At 39.2% G+C, this 18,357-nt stretch overlaps 2 protein-coding genes across 5 annotated transcripts; both read right to left on the bottom strand.

The window, feature by feature from the left end:
* Positions 1-1,645: 1,645 nt before the first annotated feature.
* On the bottom strand, positions 1,646-8,658 carry cb18h19orf47 (chromosome B18 C19orf47 homolog). Of its 2 annotated transcripts, none has more exons than XM_042743896.1 (8): positions 8,512-8,658; positions 7,066-7,153; positions 5,872-5,986; positions 4,846-4,927; positions 4,613-4,726; positions 3,860-4,003; positions 3,638-3,714; positions 1,646-2,553 (listed from the first exon to the last, which is right to left on the bottom strand). In XM_042743896.1, exons 1-8 carry the CDS (start codon positions 8,576-8,578, stop codon positions 2,017-2,019), a joined length of 1,224 nt encoding a protein of 407 aa, XP_042599830.1. In that variant the 5' UTR covers positions 8,579-8,658; the 3' UTR covers positions 1,646-2,016. The 2 variants fall into 2 exon arrangements, with proteins under 2 accessions (XP_042599830.1, XP_042599829.1); XM_042743895.1 differs by having other exon boundaries at positions 1,646-2,556; positions 8,512-8,657.
* A 500-nt stretch (positions 8,659-9,158) lies between these two features.
* LOC109110159 (protein fosB-like) lies at positions 9,159-16,521 on the bottom strand. 3 transcript variants are annotated; one of them, XM_042743893.1, is made up of 6 exons: positions 16,246-16,521; positions 15,929-16,110; positions 14,208-14,540; positions 14,015-14,122; positions 13,298-13,633; positions 9,159-13,158 (listed from the first exon to the last, which is right to left on the bottom strand). In XM_042743893.1, exons 1-6 carry the CDS (start codon positions 16,307-16,309, stop codon positions 13,093-13,095), a joined length of 1,089 nt encoding a protein of 362 aa, XP_042599827.1. In that variant the 5' UTR covers positions 16,310-16,521; the 3' UTR covers positions 9,159-13,092. The 3 variants fall into 3 exon arrangements, with proteins under 3 accessions (XP_042599827.1, XP_042599828.1, XP_042599826.1); XM_042743894.1 differs by having other exon boundaries at positions 9,159-12,406; XM_042743892.1 differs by having other exon boundaries at positions 9,159-13,633.
* Positions 16,522-18,357: the final 1,836 nt, after the last annotated feature.

The following is an 18,357-nucleotide window of genomic DNA, read 5'->3' as shown; positions in this document are numbered from 1 at the left end:
GAACACCTGAGAAGAGATGATGCCAACCCCTCAGAGGACCTCAGATGATGCTAACCCAGAGACAACATACAGAACTACCACATTTTTGCTATAAGTTTGATTGCATAATTGCTGTTAATAGTGTTAATCGTCTGTTTGTTTACGTCTTTTATTGATTTTTCTGAACATTTCTGCCATATGCACATGAACTGACAGTCACCACTGATAAGCTACTACTAAATATTGTAGAAGCTTAATTTTCTGTAAAGTTGCTTTGCAATGATTTGTATCGTAAAAAGCGCTATACAAATAAACTTGAATTGAATTGAATTGAATGTAGAGAGAGGAGTGCAGATTAATTTGCATTTTTCAATGCAAAATTCATAGGGATGTAATTATACCTAAAAACGTGATAAAACAATTAGGAAATGCTCCAAAACCCAGTTGTTTTACATTAACAACAATGCACTTCATATAAAATTGTATAAAGTTAATAAAAACAATTCAAGATTTTTCTGTTTTATCTTTTTATACTCAATCCATTCCCAAGACAAATATTCTTCATCAATATTTTATGAACTTACCCAGTTAAAATGTTTTATTTCTCTTAATATTCCTTAAACATAACAATATAACGGAATTATGCATTTGAGATGCTTAAAATTATAATATTGATAAAAAAAAAAAACAGAGGAAACATGACAAAAAGAGTAGGTGAATTCCTATCACAACGGCATGATTAGTGGTTACTGTAGTGAACAGTACAAAGGGGTGAAAACTTATACAATACACAAGGGTCCACCTCCACGTGTGTTGCTTGGCAATGCTATATTTGCTCTGCTTGTCCAAGTAACACTTAACAACGCAAATTTCCATTGGATGGCATTTTAAATGCGGAAATTTGAGACTCTTTAACACTGATCGAGCAAGGTTACAGCTGTGGTTACAAAGGGGCGGTCACACAACATTTTTCAGTTTCATTTGTATGTATGTGAGCACGGGAGACCGGAAACCCAAGCTCCCACGAAACATATTTGCATTTCTGGGCATTTCAAAGTCAAATTTTTTGAAGAACTGCGAATTCCTATTGTCACCAATAAAAAAAGACATTATGGAGACATTATGGTGTAACCTGTTAGCTGAATAAAAAGAACACAAACTTTGAAGCTGCAGGTTTGCAGAGTTGCAGGTTAAGGCGCATTAATGGAAATGCTCATGTGTGCAGTTTTAAGCCAACATAAGGCTTTTTCTTTATTATAAAAATCCCGTGAAGGGAAAGGAATAGTTCAAGCAAAAAATGAAGAGAGTCACCATTTACTCCTCCTCTTGTCCAAAACTGTATGATTATTTTCTTCTGCAGAACACAAATTATATTTTGAAGAATTTTGATAAACCATTTTGGTGCCCACTGACATCCATTTATCAAAAAACAATTCCACGGAAGAAAGAAAATCATACATTTTCAGAATGACATGAAAGGGAGTATATGATGACAATTTCATTTTTTTTGTGAACTATCCCTTTAAAAACTAGGAGGTAAGAACATGAGCTTACTTGATGGAGGAATCGGTAAGCTGAGGTGTTTGTGGTAAACATAGCACATGCTTTTCCTAAGTCTCTTGGCTACCGTAGTGAAAAAAAAAACATTGACATTTCGAGCATTTGATGCTGGGCGCCATGCATTATAAAATCTTTATTACAAACCCCCCTTTAATCTGGAAAAAATGTTTCACTCGCAGGGGCACAGGAGAGCAGCTATAAAAGTAGGATGGGGGATAGAGCATGATTCCTATAACCAAACATAAGGACAACAGGTATGTCCACACTGACATTTAACAGATATTGCAGCTGTCCCTTTTCCCCCCTAGTATCATAAATTCATAACACTCCATGAGGTACAGCATATCGACTCCCCAATCCATCAAGTGTGGTCCTAGAGTTTCTTCACTCACTCAAAAGGAAATTCAGGTGGGTTTTAAGTTATAAAAGGGGCAAACTGGAGGGGCTAAAAAGGGTTGGCTTTTAGTTTTTTGGGTATTAGGTTTTCCGGGCGCCCAGTCTCTTGAATACACTGACTGCCCCAGCGTCCATCTGAGCCCCGTGAGTGTCGCCTGTGCTACTACTGACCTTAGGGCTGGCCAGAGCAAAGCTGCCCTGGGCTTTGCTTCTGCTACTCGTAACATGACTGTCCTGGGTGTCTGCAGGCTGACTGACTAGAGGGGTCGAAGAGGTAGGGTTGACTGACGGGGCCTTGCCCAGTCTCTGCAGTACACCCAGTTTGGGTGTCCCCTCCTGGCTGGAGGAGGAGGTAGAGGAGGAGATTGGTGGTGTGCCTTCAGATAAGGGGAGTTTGTACTTTGCACCTAGTCTACGCAGAGTGAGGGGTTTAGATTTGGTGGTAACAGTCTCTTTTTTAGAAGTGGGTGGGGGTCGTTTGAGGACGCCGGCATATTGCAGCACTGACCCCTCACCGTCGCTGTCATTGTCCTCGAAAGCCTCTGCAACACCATCTGTCTTTCCTCCACCCTCTTCATCACCCTCTGCTTTACCCAGTCGGCTAAACACACCTGTTGGCTGCTGCATGAAAAAAAAGTGTCAAAAAGACAGTGATGTGAAAAATATAAACACTTTACAATAAATGAACACCAGTTAATGCATTAGGATTATTTTTGGTTGTATGTTAATTTCTACATACAAAAATACATTTATAACATTTTAAGTTAAATCAACATTAGTTAATGCATTATTAGTAAACAAGAATTAAAGGGATAGTTCACCCAAAAATGAAAATTACCCCATGATTTACTCACCCTCAAGCCATTCTAGGTGTATATGACTTTATTATTTCAGACGAATACAATCAGTTATATTTAAAAACGTCCTGGCTCTTCCGAGCTTTATAATGCCGTTCCAGCATAGGACGTCGGCGTCGTGAGAATATGCTAGTCTCGTGAGAACCAACGTTTGTTTACAGGAGCAAAGGAAGCTTTCTCCTCTGTGCTTCCGCATTTGTCATTTCTCACTTAAGCTTAGTCCTACGTCACCTGCCCAGAATGGCTTGTGTATATGACAGTTAGCACAAGCTAGAGATTACCATTTATAACATTTTAAATATGGATATTTTTCGTAAAAAAAAAAAAAAAAAAAAAAAAAAAAAAAAAACGCATCAATTAAAGCATCAATCAATACAGGAGTCCTTTATTCACCCCCCCGGAGCTGTGTGAGGCACTTTTTTATTATGGATGGATGACCTTTATTTGACTTCTTTTGGACTATTGAAAAATAATATCCAAGTTTGGAAGAGCCAAGACGTTTTTAAATATAACTCCAATTGCATTCGTCTGAAAGAAGAAAGTCATTTACACCTAGGATGGCTTGAGGGTGAGTAAATCATTAGGTTATTTTCATTTTTGGGTGAACTATCCCTTTAACTATGAACTATAGCATATTTTGGATTTAACATTAACCTAGATTAATCAATGACCTAAAAATGGTTCATTGCTGGTTTATGATGCTCAGTGCATGAATTTGAATGTTACTGTAGTGTTAGAGTCACTAAATGATAATCTGTGTAATAAAGAAAAAACAGTTCTTAGTGTCTGAGTTTTTGCGGTCTTGTTTATCTGATGGACAAAATCAATACAGTACAATTTCTCACCTTATTGGCTGAGGTGGTGTCTGCCTTAGACTCTGCCCCAAGTCTATCAAACACTGAAGTACGCTTTAAAACCTTAGCTGTGGCAAAGTACGAAAGATTATAAGATCAATCTTATCTCTATCAATTTCAAATTATTAGTAAGGCAGTTCTAATTCAACAATTCAAATTACTGCAATATCATATTAGATTAAAGACTCAACAAAATATAGTATTTCAGGGCACCTTTCTTTGCCTGCTTTGCCAGGAGGCGCCGAGTGCGAGCTGTTGTGCCTTTTGGCATGTTTATGATGTATTTCCCCTCCATTTCTCTTGTGACTCGCCGGCGCTTCACTTGCAACCCATTTTCTTCTGCTGGCTTGCTGGGCACTGTGAGAGGAGGAAAAAGAGTTTTAAATCATCCTGTTCCATTTAAAGAAATAGTTAATCCAAACATGTATTCTACTTTTCAAACGTTCAGGGTCAGTAAGATTTTTTTTATTTTTAGAAATTAATACTTTCATTTAGCAAGGATGCAGAAAATGTATAAAAAATGTTCTATGTAGATTTTTTTTTACATTTCAAATAAATACTTTTAGATTCCTTTCTATCGACCCTGAAAAACATCAGTTTCAGTTTTTATAAAAATATTAAGCGCATAACTGTTTTCAGCATTGATAATAATAGGAAATGTTTCTTGAGCAGCAGATTAGCATATTAGAATGATCTCTGAAGGATCTTTTGACACTGAAGACTGGAGTAATGACATCACAGGAATGAAATACATTTTACAAAATATTAGAATAGAAAACTGTTATTTTAAATGGTACTAATACTTCAATATTACAGTCTTTACTGTACTTTATTTAAAAAAATCTTGCCAACATCAAACTTTTAAACAATAGTTTATATATACTACATGTATGCATTTTATATGCAATAAGAGCCCTGGGCAATCAATGACTTAACATCACTGCTTGTTAACCTAATCAGATGTACCTGTTTTGGCACTGGCATTGGAGACTGTTACTGAAATTCGGTTGTCAGGGCGCCGAGCAGGCGTGCTTGGTGGGGAGTCCCGGCTCAGAGCATTGGCGATCATGCGTGTGGCAGCTGTCAGAAGAACATGAACATTACCAGAGCTACAGCTTCAGCCCACTCAAACAAAGATAAATCCCTCCCTATATGAGCAACCAGTAGAAGAACTGCATATTAATACTTAAGATACTTACGAGTGTTAGCAGTACGTCTCAGTTCAGCCTGTACACTAGTCTGTCCAGACGAAATGGCCTCGGTTGTCGTTTTACACAAATCCTGCATTAAGAAGATAAAAGATCATAATTTTACGTTTAGAATAACGAAGCATGTCAATGCAAGGGTATACATGAAAGGCAAGAAAACCTTTAGTGATCAACAAATGTTGAACTTACTAAACGCAAGACAGTGGGGATGTAAGACAATTTTTGGATAAAATTCCAACAATAAAATGGTTCAATAATCAACAGTTGAAAGTTAGTTCACCCAAAAATGAAAACTGTCATTCATTACTCACCCTCATGTCGTTCCAAACCCGTAAGATCTCCGTTCATCGTCGGAACTCAAATTAAGATATTTTTGATGAAATCCGAGAGCTTTCTGGCCCTCCATAGACTGCAATGCACATGAAATGTTCCCAGAGCCAGAAAGGTAGTAAGGATATCTTTAAAATAGTCCAAGTGGCATCAGTGGTTCAACCGCAATTTTACAAAGCTATGAGAATACTTTTTGTGCACAAAGAAAACAAAAATAACGACTTTATTAAATAATTCTTCTCCTCAAAACCACATATTTCGCCATTATCGCTTTCCTGTGCGTAAACAAGGCACAGCACATTGTTTACGTGCAGAGGTACTTTCGTCAATGGCGCAAGACATGATTTGGAGGAGAAGAATTGTTGAATAAAGTTGTTACCTTTGTACACAAAAAGTATTCACATAGCTTGGTAAAATTAAGGTTCAACCACTGATGTCACATTGACTATTTTACTAATGTCCTTACTACATTTCTGGGCCTTGTAACATTTCAGTTGCATTGCTGTCTATGCAGGTTCAGAGTGCTCTCGGATTTCATTTCATCAAAAATATCATAATTTGTGTTCAGAAGATGAATGAAGGTCTTACAGGTTTGGATCAACATGAGGGTGATCAACTGATGACTCATTGATGATTTGATGATGATTCATTTTTGGGTAAACCATCCATTTAAAACATAAACATCACCTGTCTATACACATGCTTTGCATGTTTGAGAATGGCTATGATGTCCCCGATGACTGTAATTCCCAAGTCCATCATTATTTCCTTACTGAGGTCCATAAGCATGCTTTTCTGAATCCTGAAAACAGAATAGTAGTTGAGGCTTTTACAGCATCCAGTCTTGTAAAACATGACATTCTGTTCACATTTCAGAGAAGGCTAGATTTTGACTGTTTAAAATGGTCAGAAGACATCCAGCAAGTAAAGCACACATAAGCACTACAGTGGCTACCTTTACAAGGACACCTTTCGCTTCAGTCAGAATATTTAGACATGCTTACTACAGTGGCTACCTTTACAAGGACACCTTTCGCTTCAGTCAGAATGAAAATATTCTGATTGATGAATCTGAATGCAGCGACTAAAATAAACTGACTTGATGTGCAGGTTCATATAGTATAAGCTTCATATCAGATTTGATCTTTTGACACGCACACACACTGCACATATTTACAGAGATTCCTGCTGTTTGCAGTGTTCTACTACCATTGCTTCTTTACTCTGATTTAAAGAGCAGACTTCATATTCATCTCGGGTCCTAATTAGGAGACGACAAGCAAATGTCGCTTTGTGCTGTGCTGTTTATATTTATCAAGCCATAAAAATGCCCATTCCTGTGGCCATAACAAGCCGTCTGTGAAAGGACTGATGAGATGTTGTTCTGCTCCACTTCACAGACAATGAATGGAAGGAGAATTTTAGAATAAGATGACAATCATTCATGACACTTCATTCTGCAAAAACAACAGATTGTTCCACCTGTCATACATCATTACGACAATTCTACATCATTACGCATGCACAGTACGTTATAGTTCCAGTTTTCAATGCGATTAAGTGTTCACATGTCCTCTAGATCAGGTTTAGAAAAAGGCTACACAACTCATTTCCAATCCTATCAAAACAACCATAATAACAAAACCAATAATGGGTGTGTTTCCCAAAAGCAACTATGGTCGCAAGTTCCGTCCTTACTAATAAATTTCAGTGGAACTAACTACCATAGTTAGCTAACGATGCTTTTGGAAAATGCACCCCAGATCGATTAATGTGTTCACATGAAGGATTTTTAGTTCAACTGAGCCCTTTAAACTGATTACTAACGGATTACTTGGTTCATGTAAACATAGCTAGTGAAAGCCAATGATTTGGTTTTACCTGTTATCAACAAACGACACTGCGTAGTTGACAGCCAGTCCAGGAGGGATCCCAGCATCTTTGAAGAACTGGATCCATTCTGAGGTGGCTAAAAAATGAAAAATTCGTTATATGCATTCTGAAGAATAACATACATTTTAAAACAAAGAGAAACATACACGATTTGGTCACAAAGTGACTGTAAAATTAAAACTGTCAACAATGTTACACATATTATGGTCAAGACCACCATTTTATCCATTGATTTAGAAACAATATTCTATCTTGTATCTTATTTGTTTAGCAGCCGCAGACAAAGTTGTGAACTATTGGGAGCTTTCAGACGTCTGGGTTCACTGTCTCAGAGGAAAGTGCAGATAAAATTAAGTAGCTTTGATTTAAAGTATATATATATATATATATATATATATATATATATATATATATATATATATATATGTGTGTGTTTTATATATATATATATTTTATATATATACACACACGTGAATGTTTTGAATGAGAATGAATGTGAAAAAAAAAAACTTAAAATCTGTAAGTCCATAGATCAAGAATTTATTTTAATGTTTACGTATTTGGCATTAATTGGATGACAGAGTGTGTTTTCATATGATAAGGGAAAAGCAACCACATAAAGGTTAAATCAGACACAAACGATCAATTCTAAGAGACAAAAAAGTGTTGCAGACCCAGCATGGAAAGGAGGTCAGCAGTATATGGGAAATGCATGACAGAGAGACAACACATGGTCAGTCAGAGCAGCTGCTGAGTGTTATTTTTAAAGCCATGAGTCTTGTGTCAGTAACTGAATTCTCCTGCTCAAGGCTGTTCACATGATGAGCAAACCTATCTGAACGGATACAGTCATAATGAATTCACACACACAAAAATAACGTTAAGATTTCTACATGCATATTTCCATTTAATATTCTCCACAATATTCAGTCAAAATATTCTGAGGTTTATTACAGCACCTTTCTAAAGGGGAAAAAACAGTCTAAAATGGTTTGCTGATCTAAGATGATTTTAAACGCTGGTCAGGTTCATGTGGTTTAGCAAACTGGCCTCAGTGGAAAAGTTGCAAAAATAATTCTTAAATCAGCCAACAGACCAACCTGACCAATACAGGGAGACTAGTTTCAGCAAACCAGTTTTGGTATTTTACAAAAGGAATTTTTTTTTGTTTGTTTGTTTGTTTTTAATTTAGGCACGCCTGCGTGATACAAACAGCATATAAATAACAATGTTGTGTAATGCAGAGCGTGGCCTGTTTTCATTGAACCAAGCCGCGGTCCTGCGCTTTAGCTCTTCGTCAAGACCAAACCTAAACCTCCACAAGACATTCTCCTCTGAATTTCCCACCACAGGTAGTTAAATGTTGATTTAGGCGTCTTTGCGGACCTGTAACGTGACCATATTCCATTGATTAGGGTCATTTCTTTCTCTTACCTGTTGTGACCGTCGCCATCTTCCCAGGGAAAAACCGACGCGTTGCGGAAATCTTGTGACGTAACATCCTCTCCGTCTTCGGAACAACTCGACTGACCCGAATGTTCCGAATGACCCGAGCGATCTCCGGCTCCAAAACTTGTCTTATTCAACGTTCTGTTGCTCCAGTGGGTCATCTTGTGTGTAATTTCCAGCACCATAACAACTGAAAGTTTGTTATTAAACGGAATTTTCCATGACAGCCTCAGTCACCTTTTATAATATGGAAAACAGATGCAATACAAGTGAATGATGACATTCTGCCTTTTCTATTTCACCCGTGAAAAAGGCCACAACATCAGGGTAAACAAATTATGACAGTATAGTCATTTTTGAGTGAGAATACCTTTTAAATTAAGATCTAATTGTACAGTGCTACATGCTATTTCTATTTTATCCACTAGAGGTCAGTAACATCTAATTAATATCGTTATCCCTTAAGTTTACAGGCAATTCCTTCAACCCTAAAACACAATGCAATGCAATGCATAAATCAAAATACAAGCAGGCTAAAACACCTCTGAATAATGAATGCAGAAAATTCACACAGTACACTGGGTCAAATTTTTACAGACTTAAGCATGTTTGGAAAAAGAACAGCTAGAAAGTCTTTGTGAATATATTTATTTTGTAGACATTTCCTTTACAAGAAAAATTGGACGTCATACAAAGATATTAAGATAGGACAGTACACCAAGATTTCACAGTCTATGCAACAATATGAAAAGTCCTTCTCCATTCATTAAAGGGCTAGAAATATAGCATAAAGTTAAAATGAAATGGAGAACGGGTGAAAAGAGAAAGAATGTAGAACGGCGGATTATATAATTCACAAGGGCTGTTCAGTATGTATTAAATATGCTGTTCAGTATGAGAACTTGAAGCAGTCATGGCGAGGAAAGCACTCTTAAATCACGAGTGTCCTAAACCCATAACCTCAAATCTCCCAGACACCTCTATCATTGGCACTCTTAATCAAGAATATACAAAGACGAACAGTATTGAAAAAGCACCATATCATTTCTGAAATGTTATGTGATGATTCTTATTACACCTAACTTTCATTTCCCTTCAAAAAAGTGGTTGTAATATGAGACTAATATTTCACTCATTTTATACTGAAGGCAATCTTCAAATGTGCATTAGAAAGTGAAACAGTTCACCTGTCAAATGACACTCACAAAACCCGAGATTGACATTTTACATCCTCATAATGCATAACCATCCCGTCATTGAGGTCTGAGCAGAGTAAATCTTACGCAAGGTAAACTGGGAAAGACAAAACAAATCGTCTCAATTCTTCACTGTGACACTGTAGCATAACGAATGACTGTCATCATACAATTCAGTTGATTTGCTACATGGTACTCCTAGAGTATCTGAAATATTGCATTCCACTGTGTCAATTCAAAGCACGGTGAATTTGAAAATACCTAGGACGATCATAGCTAGAACATGACTGTGCAGTTCAAACTATACAAGGAGTTTTTTGTAAAGTGGAAGACCAGTGGAGTCACTGATACTGTATCATTTAACCAACATCTCCTCATGCTTTCATATCAGAGTCGGATACAGTAACAAAATGTTTTGGCGTAGGAGTAACAAAAGCACCAACAGCTGAAAAATCAAAACAACATAAAACTGTTGTGACTCACAATAACATCTTTTGAAGAAAAGCTGAATTGATATCAATGTAATGGAGCGTGGAGCTGTTTGACAATGTGCTTTCTAATAGCAGATAACGTCCCACTTTGTGAAATCACAGCTCTGGCTTCATTACGTCACTGTTCGAGATGCCTTAATTCAGTTTTCATTGCCAAATGAGAACGTAATTTCATCAAATGGCTCTGTTGGAAAGAGCTCACGCAGTTGTCTCCATTTCAGCTTAAATTTGAAGCTCTGGGTCTAAATTCAACCCGCAAAGACAATGGTGCACCTGTGTATATAAATGTAGCATGAAAAGGCATTTCGATTTAAACAACTGTACAAATATTTTCATTTCCGCCCCATAAAATACTCCACACGATGAAGCCCAAGTCAATAGGAACAATGGACCTCATCTGATTGTAAAATACTTCCCATCTGTGTATGACGTAGACATGCATAATGTTCTGATCATGTCCGTAAAGTGAATTAATAAGGGCTGGTTGAAAGTTGTCCATCAAGCCCTGAATATCACACGCACACAGAAGCCAAAAGGCAGACAGCACACACTGGACATGATAAATCAATGCAACACCACTGCTTGAGAAACATTAGATGCTCATCTAGAATACATTGAGACACTCAATTCATATCTTCTTTTTGACTGATTTATTTATGCATTTATAGATATTTTGCGTCCAGTGTGTTTTGTCCACAAGGGTTGATGAACAAGGGCTGTGGAACCAACCTCATTGACAAATCAAGCATAGCACATATCTGTGATACATATATAACACTATATGCACCACAGTTTCAATACAGTCATCATACATATTACACATTTCGGATGAAAGGCAGTGACAATGCTTTTCATATTAAGGGAAATGCGGGTTGTTATAGTTTATTATAATATACTTTTTGTTCTTTTAGAAAAATATCTATGTTTAAACCAAAACCAAGTGCATCAAGCTCTCCCTTCTGTCTTCATTGACGAAAAAATAACAATTTCTGAACATTCATACATTACATTACAATCATTGTATATATATATACACACTGAATATGTATATATATGCATACATATTTTTATATATTTTATATATATAGTTTTAGACATAAAAAAGGTTCATAGTGCACAACATGCCTTTTTAGTTGCCAACATGAGATAACTATGAAATAATAATAATAATAATAATAATATTAATAACCATAATAACAATATTTGTGATAACTGCAGTAAGACAACAGTAACAGATAGAAGGAGCAGCTAACAGCCCCACAAAATTCGTCCAGTTGGCAGCAACGGCACAATCAAGAGCAAAAGAAGAAAAAGCATCAAGAAAAATCAGTAACTCAAAACATCAAAAACATTCACAGGAAAGTAAACGGTTCATATTCAAAAGCACATGCCGTCCTTTAGGTTGGCCACCGCTTTGTGTTCTTTCCGTCCGCAGCCGGCATTTGTGCTTTTTTCCATTTTAACAGCAACAACCCCCTTAAAGAAAGAAATCAACTGGAGATGTAGTACTCTGTGGCTTCCATTCACAATCAAAGCCTAGAGCTGTGCTAAACCACATCCACAGCTCAAAGACTATGTCAAGGACTTTAAGAAGCACAGAGGCCACTCTTCCAAAACCAAGAGGTTGTCCTTTTTTTTCTTTTTCTTTTTTGGTTGCTCGTTTATAATGCTCTTCAAACACAGAGTGTCGAGCCACTCTTGTATGTTATCATCAGGTAAGCCACTTTTGAGATCAGAGTTAACACTATCATTGAAACACAGAATGAAACAAACAAACAAACAAACTCCTCTAACTTGCTCAAGAAAGGGGAAAGGGCGAACACGGTGCGAAAGCTCTCAGAGCACCAGCGGGAGATGACAGGTAGAGCATGGTCATACGAATACTCTCACCATCTCATACCTCCACATTCCTCTCTCTCCAAAACTTCTCCGCTGGCCTCGCTATAGTCTAGCCAGTGTGTCTCCGCTCATCCGAAATGAAATCCTCAGTGCTGAGGAGAAATAAAGAGTCCCGTTCCTTTAGCCAGTGTGGTGGCATCCGAGAGGGCTGGTGCGTTTAGATTTTTTGAAATGTCTGAGGTTCCACTGTGGGCCGGTCCATGCGAAGGGAATTTGTGGTGTTGGGGTGTGGGCTGGCACTCACTCAAGGTTCCATGGGCTTTCAGGGTCCAACGGGCTCTCAGGGACCGAAGACTTCAGAGAGAACCAGAGGTACATAGAGACAGGAGAGAGGAGAAACAGATGTGGAGATGGACAACGGAGGGAGAGAAAAAAGAGAGAGATAGGTACTGTAGCTAGAGAGTGCGTGGTCATGTCCTTTTGTCACAGGAAGAGGTGTGGATGAACTGGATGGAGAAAGAAAGCATGTAGCAAGGTAGCCCGAAACGCTAAACAAAACCAAACAAAACCCACAAAAAAGCAGTTCTGTGCCTCCTTTTCTTTTTGCTTAGACAAATACACAGCAGGCACCTGGCGTGGATAGAGAGAGAAGGAGGGGATGGTACACCAATGTAAGCCAGAGCGAGAAAAGACAAAAGCAAGGGGGAGTGCGCTGATGTGCTTTCATTGTTATGTCAAACGGATTTGAATGTCTATGACAATTTAAGTGTGTGTGATTGTGTGTGCATTGGCTACTGACTCATCTTGATATTAAGCCTGAATTCATTGTGAATTAATATACACTTACATCATTTGATGAAGTCACTCAGACGCTAACGCATCTGGGCCTCGAAAGGTTTCGAATCGAAAGGCTTTAATGTAAAAGATCAGTACAACGTCTGTGAGGTGTCTGCATTTGTGCGTGTGCGTGTGCTGCTGTCGACAGGCAAGCAGAGGCAGAGAGACGCAGAGCTCTCAAAGTGCAAGAAGCGAGGGTGAGTTCAGGGAATCAGAGGACTGATCGCTGCTGCTGGTTCGCTGGTTAGCGCTGGCCCCGCAGGCTCCCTCTGGGTAGGTGAACACAAATGAAGATGTGTATGAGGGGATGTAGCTGCTGGCGTCAGGGTTACTGCCACCGTCGGCAACAAGGCACGGGCCGTCCGGCGCCGGCTGGCCCTGCCCATAGAAAGAACTAGAAAAGGCTACCTCCTGCATCATCCCTTGCTGCTGTTGTGCTGGGGCCGGCTGTGTCTGCGTGGGCTGTGAAACCGGGACATGGTGGTGGTGGTGGTGGGATGAGTAGGCGGGCGGCAGGTAGAAAGTGTCCTCCTTCACAGTCAAACCCACCACGGAGACAGAAGGCGTCTGCGGGGACGTCTGTGGCAGCGGCAGCGTCAGTGGAGCGGGAGGCTGGTCTTGATAGGGAATTTTGCAGCCCGGTTGGTGGGCGACCAGGACGAACTCCAGGCGCTCCTTCTCCTTTTGCAGCTCGGATATTTCGGCCTCTAGCTCGGCCTTCTCCTCCTCCAATATGTCTGTCTCTTGGGTTGGAGAGACAAGAGGAGGACACAAGGGGACAGAGATTATATGATCACATGAAATTTTATCATAGTAGTTCAGACACAGAGCTACTTCAGAAATACACGTTGCTATCGTTTCAGAGAGCGACAACAAAATGCTGTTTTCTTAATTGCCAACTCTGTTCCCACCATATAATTACGGTGGGTTTATGCATTCTTTGTTCTAATTACAATGCAGCATAATGCATATGTGTGTGTTGGATTCATTTACAAACTATCATTGTAAAAATGATTGTTATGTTATGAATCTGGTAATTATGCTGCCTTTGCATTCATCTGTTATTATGAATGAAATATTGTAATGTAACAAGTGTGATTATATGTGAGTTACAGCATTGCTCACCGACTGTAACCTGTCTGTGAGCTCACGCCGTCTGTGCCTACACTTAGCGGCAGCCATTTTATTTCTCTCTCTTCTAACACGTCTTTTCTCCTCCTCCTCCGGGGTCAGCTGGGAACAGAACAAATTTTATTTTTAATTTCTTTTTTAATCAAAATGTCAAATGACTAACCATGCCGTCATGGTTCTCACTCACCGTTTCATCTCGTGCACGGCGACGGCTCCGAGACTGTCTCACTGGGCCAGGAGTGTCAGAGCTTGGTGGGGTGAAGCCTCCACCAGCTGAAAAGCTTGGGCCTGGCAGGTCATAAGGATCCAAAGCAACAGGCTGCATCATGGTGCTGGAGCCCATGCCGCTTTGTCCTGGTGCAACGGAGGAGATGAGAGTGGGCTGCACCATCCACTGCAGATCCTGGCTGGTGGTGATGGCTGTCACTGTGGGTACAAATGAGCTGGGCATCTCCACCCCTGCCCCGGTGCCAGTTGACCCTCCACCCACCCCTACCCCGCCAGTGGCTGATACACACTCCTGGAAACCAAAAACAGAAACAGTATGTAACTATGGACCCCACCAGCTTGCTGTAAACAAAAAAAAACATTTTAGTTACTTGTAGCAAAATTAATGTTGAGTGCAATAAAGTCAAGGGAGCATTTCTCATTTTCATTTAGTCTAAAGGGTAGTTGGCCAAAAATGATAAATCTGTCATCATTTTCTCAACCTATAAGGTTGTTCCAAAAATGTATGAGTTTCTTTTTTTTCTGATGAACATGACAGAAGATATTTTGAAGAATGTGGGCAATCAAACAGTTGACTTCCACAGTATTTTGGAAGTCAGTGGGGACCAGAAACTGTTTGGTTACACATTCTTCAAAATGTCTTCTTTTATATTCAACAGAAGAAAGAAACTCATACAGGATTGGAACAGCATGAGGGAGAGTAAATGATGACAGAGAGAATTTTCACTTTTTTAGGTGAACTATCCCTTTAACTTGAAGTACTGAAAAAACTAAAATGAAATAAAATAGAAAACAAATTTACTATATATCAATGATATTAAAATACCACTTGATGTAAAGCTGTATTTTCCTACATGCAAAGATAACAGACTAAAGATCGTGAAAACAGAAAAAAAGAGTAAGGATAATGAAAAGCAACAAAAATATGAAACAGACATGGATCCTTATAAGAGTTTTTTGTTTTAAAGCTGCTTTAAAATTCCAACAAATTACAAATGAGTGCCCAAATACAAGTAGCCTACATAAACGTCGTGGATATTTTAAGTTTAACCAATACATCTGTGAACAGCTATTAAAACATATTTAGGAGAAAAATGTAAATCGCAAGGTTTTTTCCCCCCACTTTTTTTTAGAAAAAGAAAGCGCAGTGATGCCAGTGTGAGTTCCATGTTTCATTAATATTCATATAAAAGCGCGTTAGGCAAAGGCGCACGCAGCACTCCGTAGCCAATAAGCGGCCTCTAATAGCCCCTTCCGTCCCTGATCCTCCGCCCCCGTCACACCCCCGGTGTTCCCCTTAGCAACACAACGTAACACTCCAAAATAGAACGCATTGACGTCACGCCGAAGTCTGAGAAGCGAGAGCGGCAGCGCTGAGCGCAGGGCGGAGCTTCGTGTGCAAACGTCGGAGAGTTCCACAGCTTTGTCATCTGTTTCGTGGCGTGCTGTAAACCCACCAAGTTGCTACCGGCCTGATTCCACGCGCATGCTGACTTTTCAGTATTCTATTGAATTCTATTCCGTCTTAACACACTCGAGCGGATTCAAATGCATTCCCTTTGCAACGTCGCCGCGCTTCCCTAACAGAAACAAGCAAATCTCGCAGCTGCTGTGCTGCTTAGCAAAACAGTTTGTAAGGACAAACACGATGTTTAAATGCGAATAAATACTGTGACTTACTTGCGGTGCGCTGGTGGTGGGCGGACTCCCGAAGGATTCCACGGACGACAGGTACTGAGATTCAAGAGAAGGAGATGAGCTTCCACGGGAGTCGGGGTCTCCGGGGAACCCCTGAAACATCTCCCCGGTGGAGCCGAAAGAAGCCGAAACACCTACTGTGCCCGGCGAGAACGGGATGTCACCTGTCACCCAACAGAAGTCACATTGAAGCGCATTTTCGCCAGGACATCAACTATTCGCTTGCGTTTAATGCACCATAAAAATAGAAAAGTGGATGCATTACATCTAAATATTTGTATTATATTAAAGTCACCTACCGTAACAAGTTTTACTTGGAGTCTTCGTCAAGATGCCCTTAGTCTCTTTCCAAAACAGTTGCATTAAGACATCAATCCAGTTCCCTGCTGGAGGAAACTTCTAAAATCCAATTTCTCCTTGAATAACACTTCCCAGGCCGTAGTGCAATCCGTGAAATGCGTGAAATGTGCATTTATAAATCCATCAAATAATCCGGAATGTGTTTATTACAAACGGGAGTAGAAGGTGTTCGGTGTCTCGGCAGCAGCGCTTCGTCTTGTGAATGAAGCCTGAGAACGCATTGTAAAGTAGGGAGTCCTGGCTCCTCCTTTTACCGGTGTTCCGCTGACGTAGGTGCCCATATATGGTCCAAAAGTACTGTTTTTGTTTTCGGTATCTAAGCAATATGACGTGTAAGGGATTCCCTCACCCACAGAAAGAGACAGCTTGATCGCGGTCAAGAATAGGTACGTTTACTATTACTTCCACAAGATATTTTTAATTGTTACATGGTTTTCACGGACAATATTTAGAAACGACACGGTTTGCAAATATTTTTACGTCAAAAAATACATTTTGCTACCAGTAGCCTTAAGTAATTTTTATGTCACTCTCATGTTCAAACAAACCATTTTCTCGAAAAATGTTCTCTTTTTGTTATAATATAGAAGATAAGATATTAAAACACCATATCTGAACACAGAATAATAATAATAATAACTAAATATAGAATCTTATTAAAAAAATGAAACATGGTACTGCCTTCTCTCTATATGAAAAACTATAGACTGCACAAAAATCATCATGTCATATCATAATCCATTTAACTAGTCAGAATAATTTGCCATTTCTGCTTGATTTTAGTCAACTATTTTCATTTTATGCTCGATATCGTGCAATGAAAGTAGCACTGCATGTTTGAACTTTGGCATAACTTTTACTTACAACTGAAAGGCAACAGCACTTAACTTTTTCATTTCAGTTAAATTTTTAATTTCAGTTTCTAATTTTCAGTTCTATAGTGTAGAAATGTGTGTAAATACAAATTACAGAGCAAGAGAAAACACGTGAGCAGTCGTAAAGCTAATCAAAGAAGAATATTTTGCTGATGTAGCGGTTAAGCACAGGAGGGTAACCCGCTTTCAGCTGTTGTGACTCCACTGTAAACTTTCTCACCGACACGCCCCACGGAATCCCCGATACACTCGAGCTTTCTTCGTCTCTAACAGTCTTGAGAACCGGTCGGAGCAGAGATTTACATTGCCCGTTGTCTATTGTAGGTAAGTTTGGAAACTATGCATCTATTTCTTAGTTATTATTATTTATAAAACCACACACCACATGCGCCAAAATCGGTTCAGCGTTGCTATATTCAAAGAAAATGTATTTATTAAAAGCCAGTTTTAAGACAATTACTTTCTCAGAGTGAATAGCTGCTAAACCAAATATGATTGAAATACAATGTACGGCGATATACGGGATGTGTCAGTTTCGCACTCGCGTTATTGTTCAGCAAAACAAAGCGCTCATTATTATTGCTGATAACCTCGCCATTTACAAGAAGCCATGTACAAGTTCCAAGTCGGGCAGTGGGCTGAAGTGACGGAAGTCACAGTGAGTGTCACATACTGTCACATTTCATTTCATGTAGGAACAAAAGTGATTCATTGGTCCGTGTGCAAGGAAATAAGTGTGACTGCTTGCTGTTAAGGTAAAACTCAAATAAACTCGGGAAGTAAAATAAGGCGAGATAAAACGTTTGCACGCCGGTGTTGGTACACCTCGACGGTGGGGAAGGGTGGGGATAACAACAATTAGTCAGCAGCACTTGAGCGTCACCGGCGGAGAACGCCGTGTCCTGTAGCAGACATTATAACGACTGAACAGGAATGACTAATGCGGAGTACGTTTTGATGTGCGGCAAACATTTTACCAATACCCGTCAGAACAATAAAAACCGGTGGTTACGTCAGAGAAATTATAAGTGGGATGCTTAAAGATAAGCCAGATAGGGAGAAGTATCTATAGTTAGCTTTAAAACAGTGTAGCAGGTGTTTGAGGGACATCAGACACTATCTTGATTAATGCATATTATATATGTTAGTTTATGTAATAAAACTAAGGAAAAAATG

This window comes from Cyprinus carpio, chromosome B18, assembly GCF_018340385.1.
Source record: "Cyprinus carpio isolate SPL01 chromosome B18, ASM1834038v1, whole genome shotgun sequence".
NCBI lineage: Eukaryota > Metazoa > Chordata > Actinopteri > Cypriniformes > Cyprinidae > Cyprinus > Cyprinus carpio.
The sequence above is the reverse complement of the archived record's forward strand: the minus strand, read 5'-3'. Positions and strand labels throughout refer to the sequence as shown.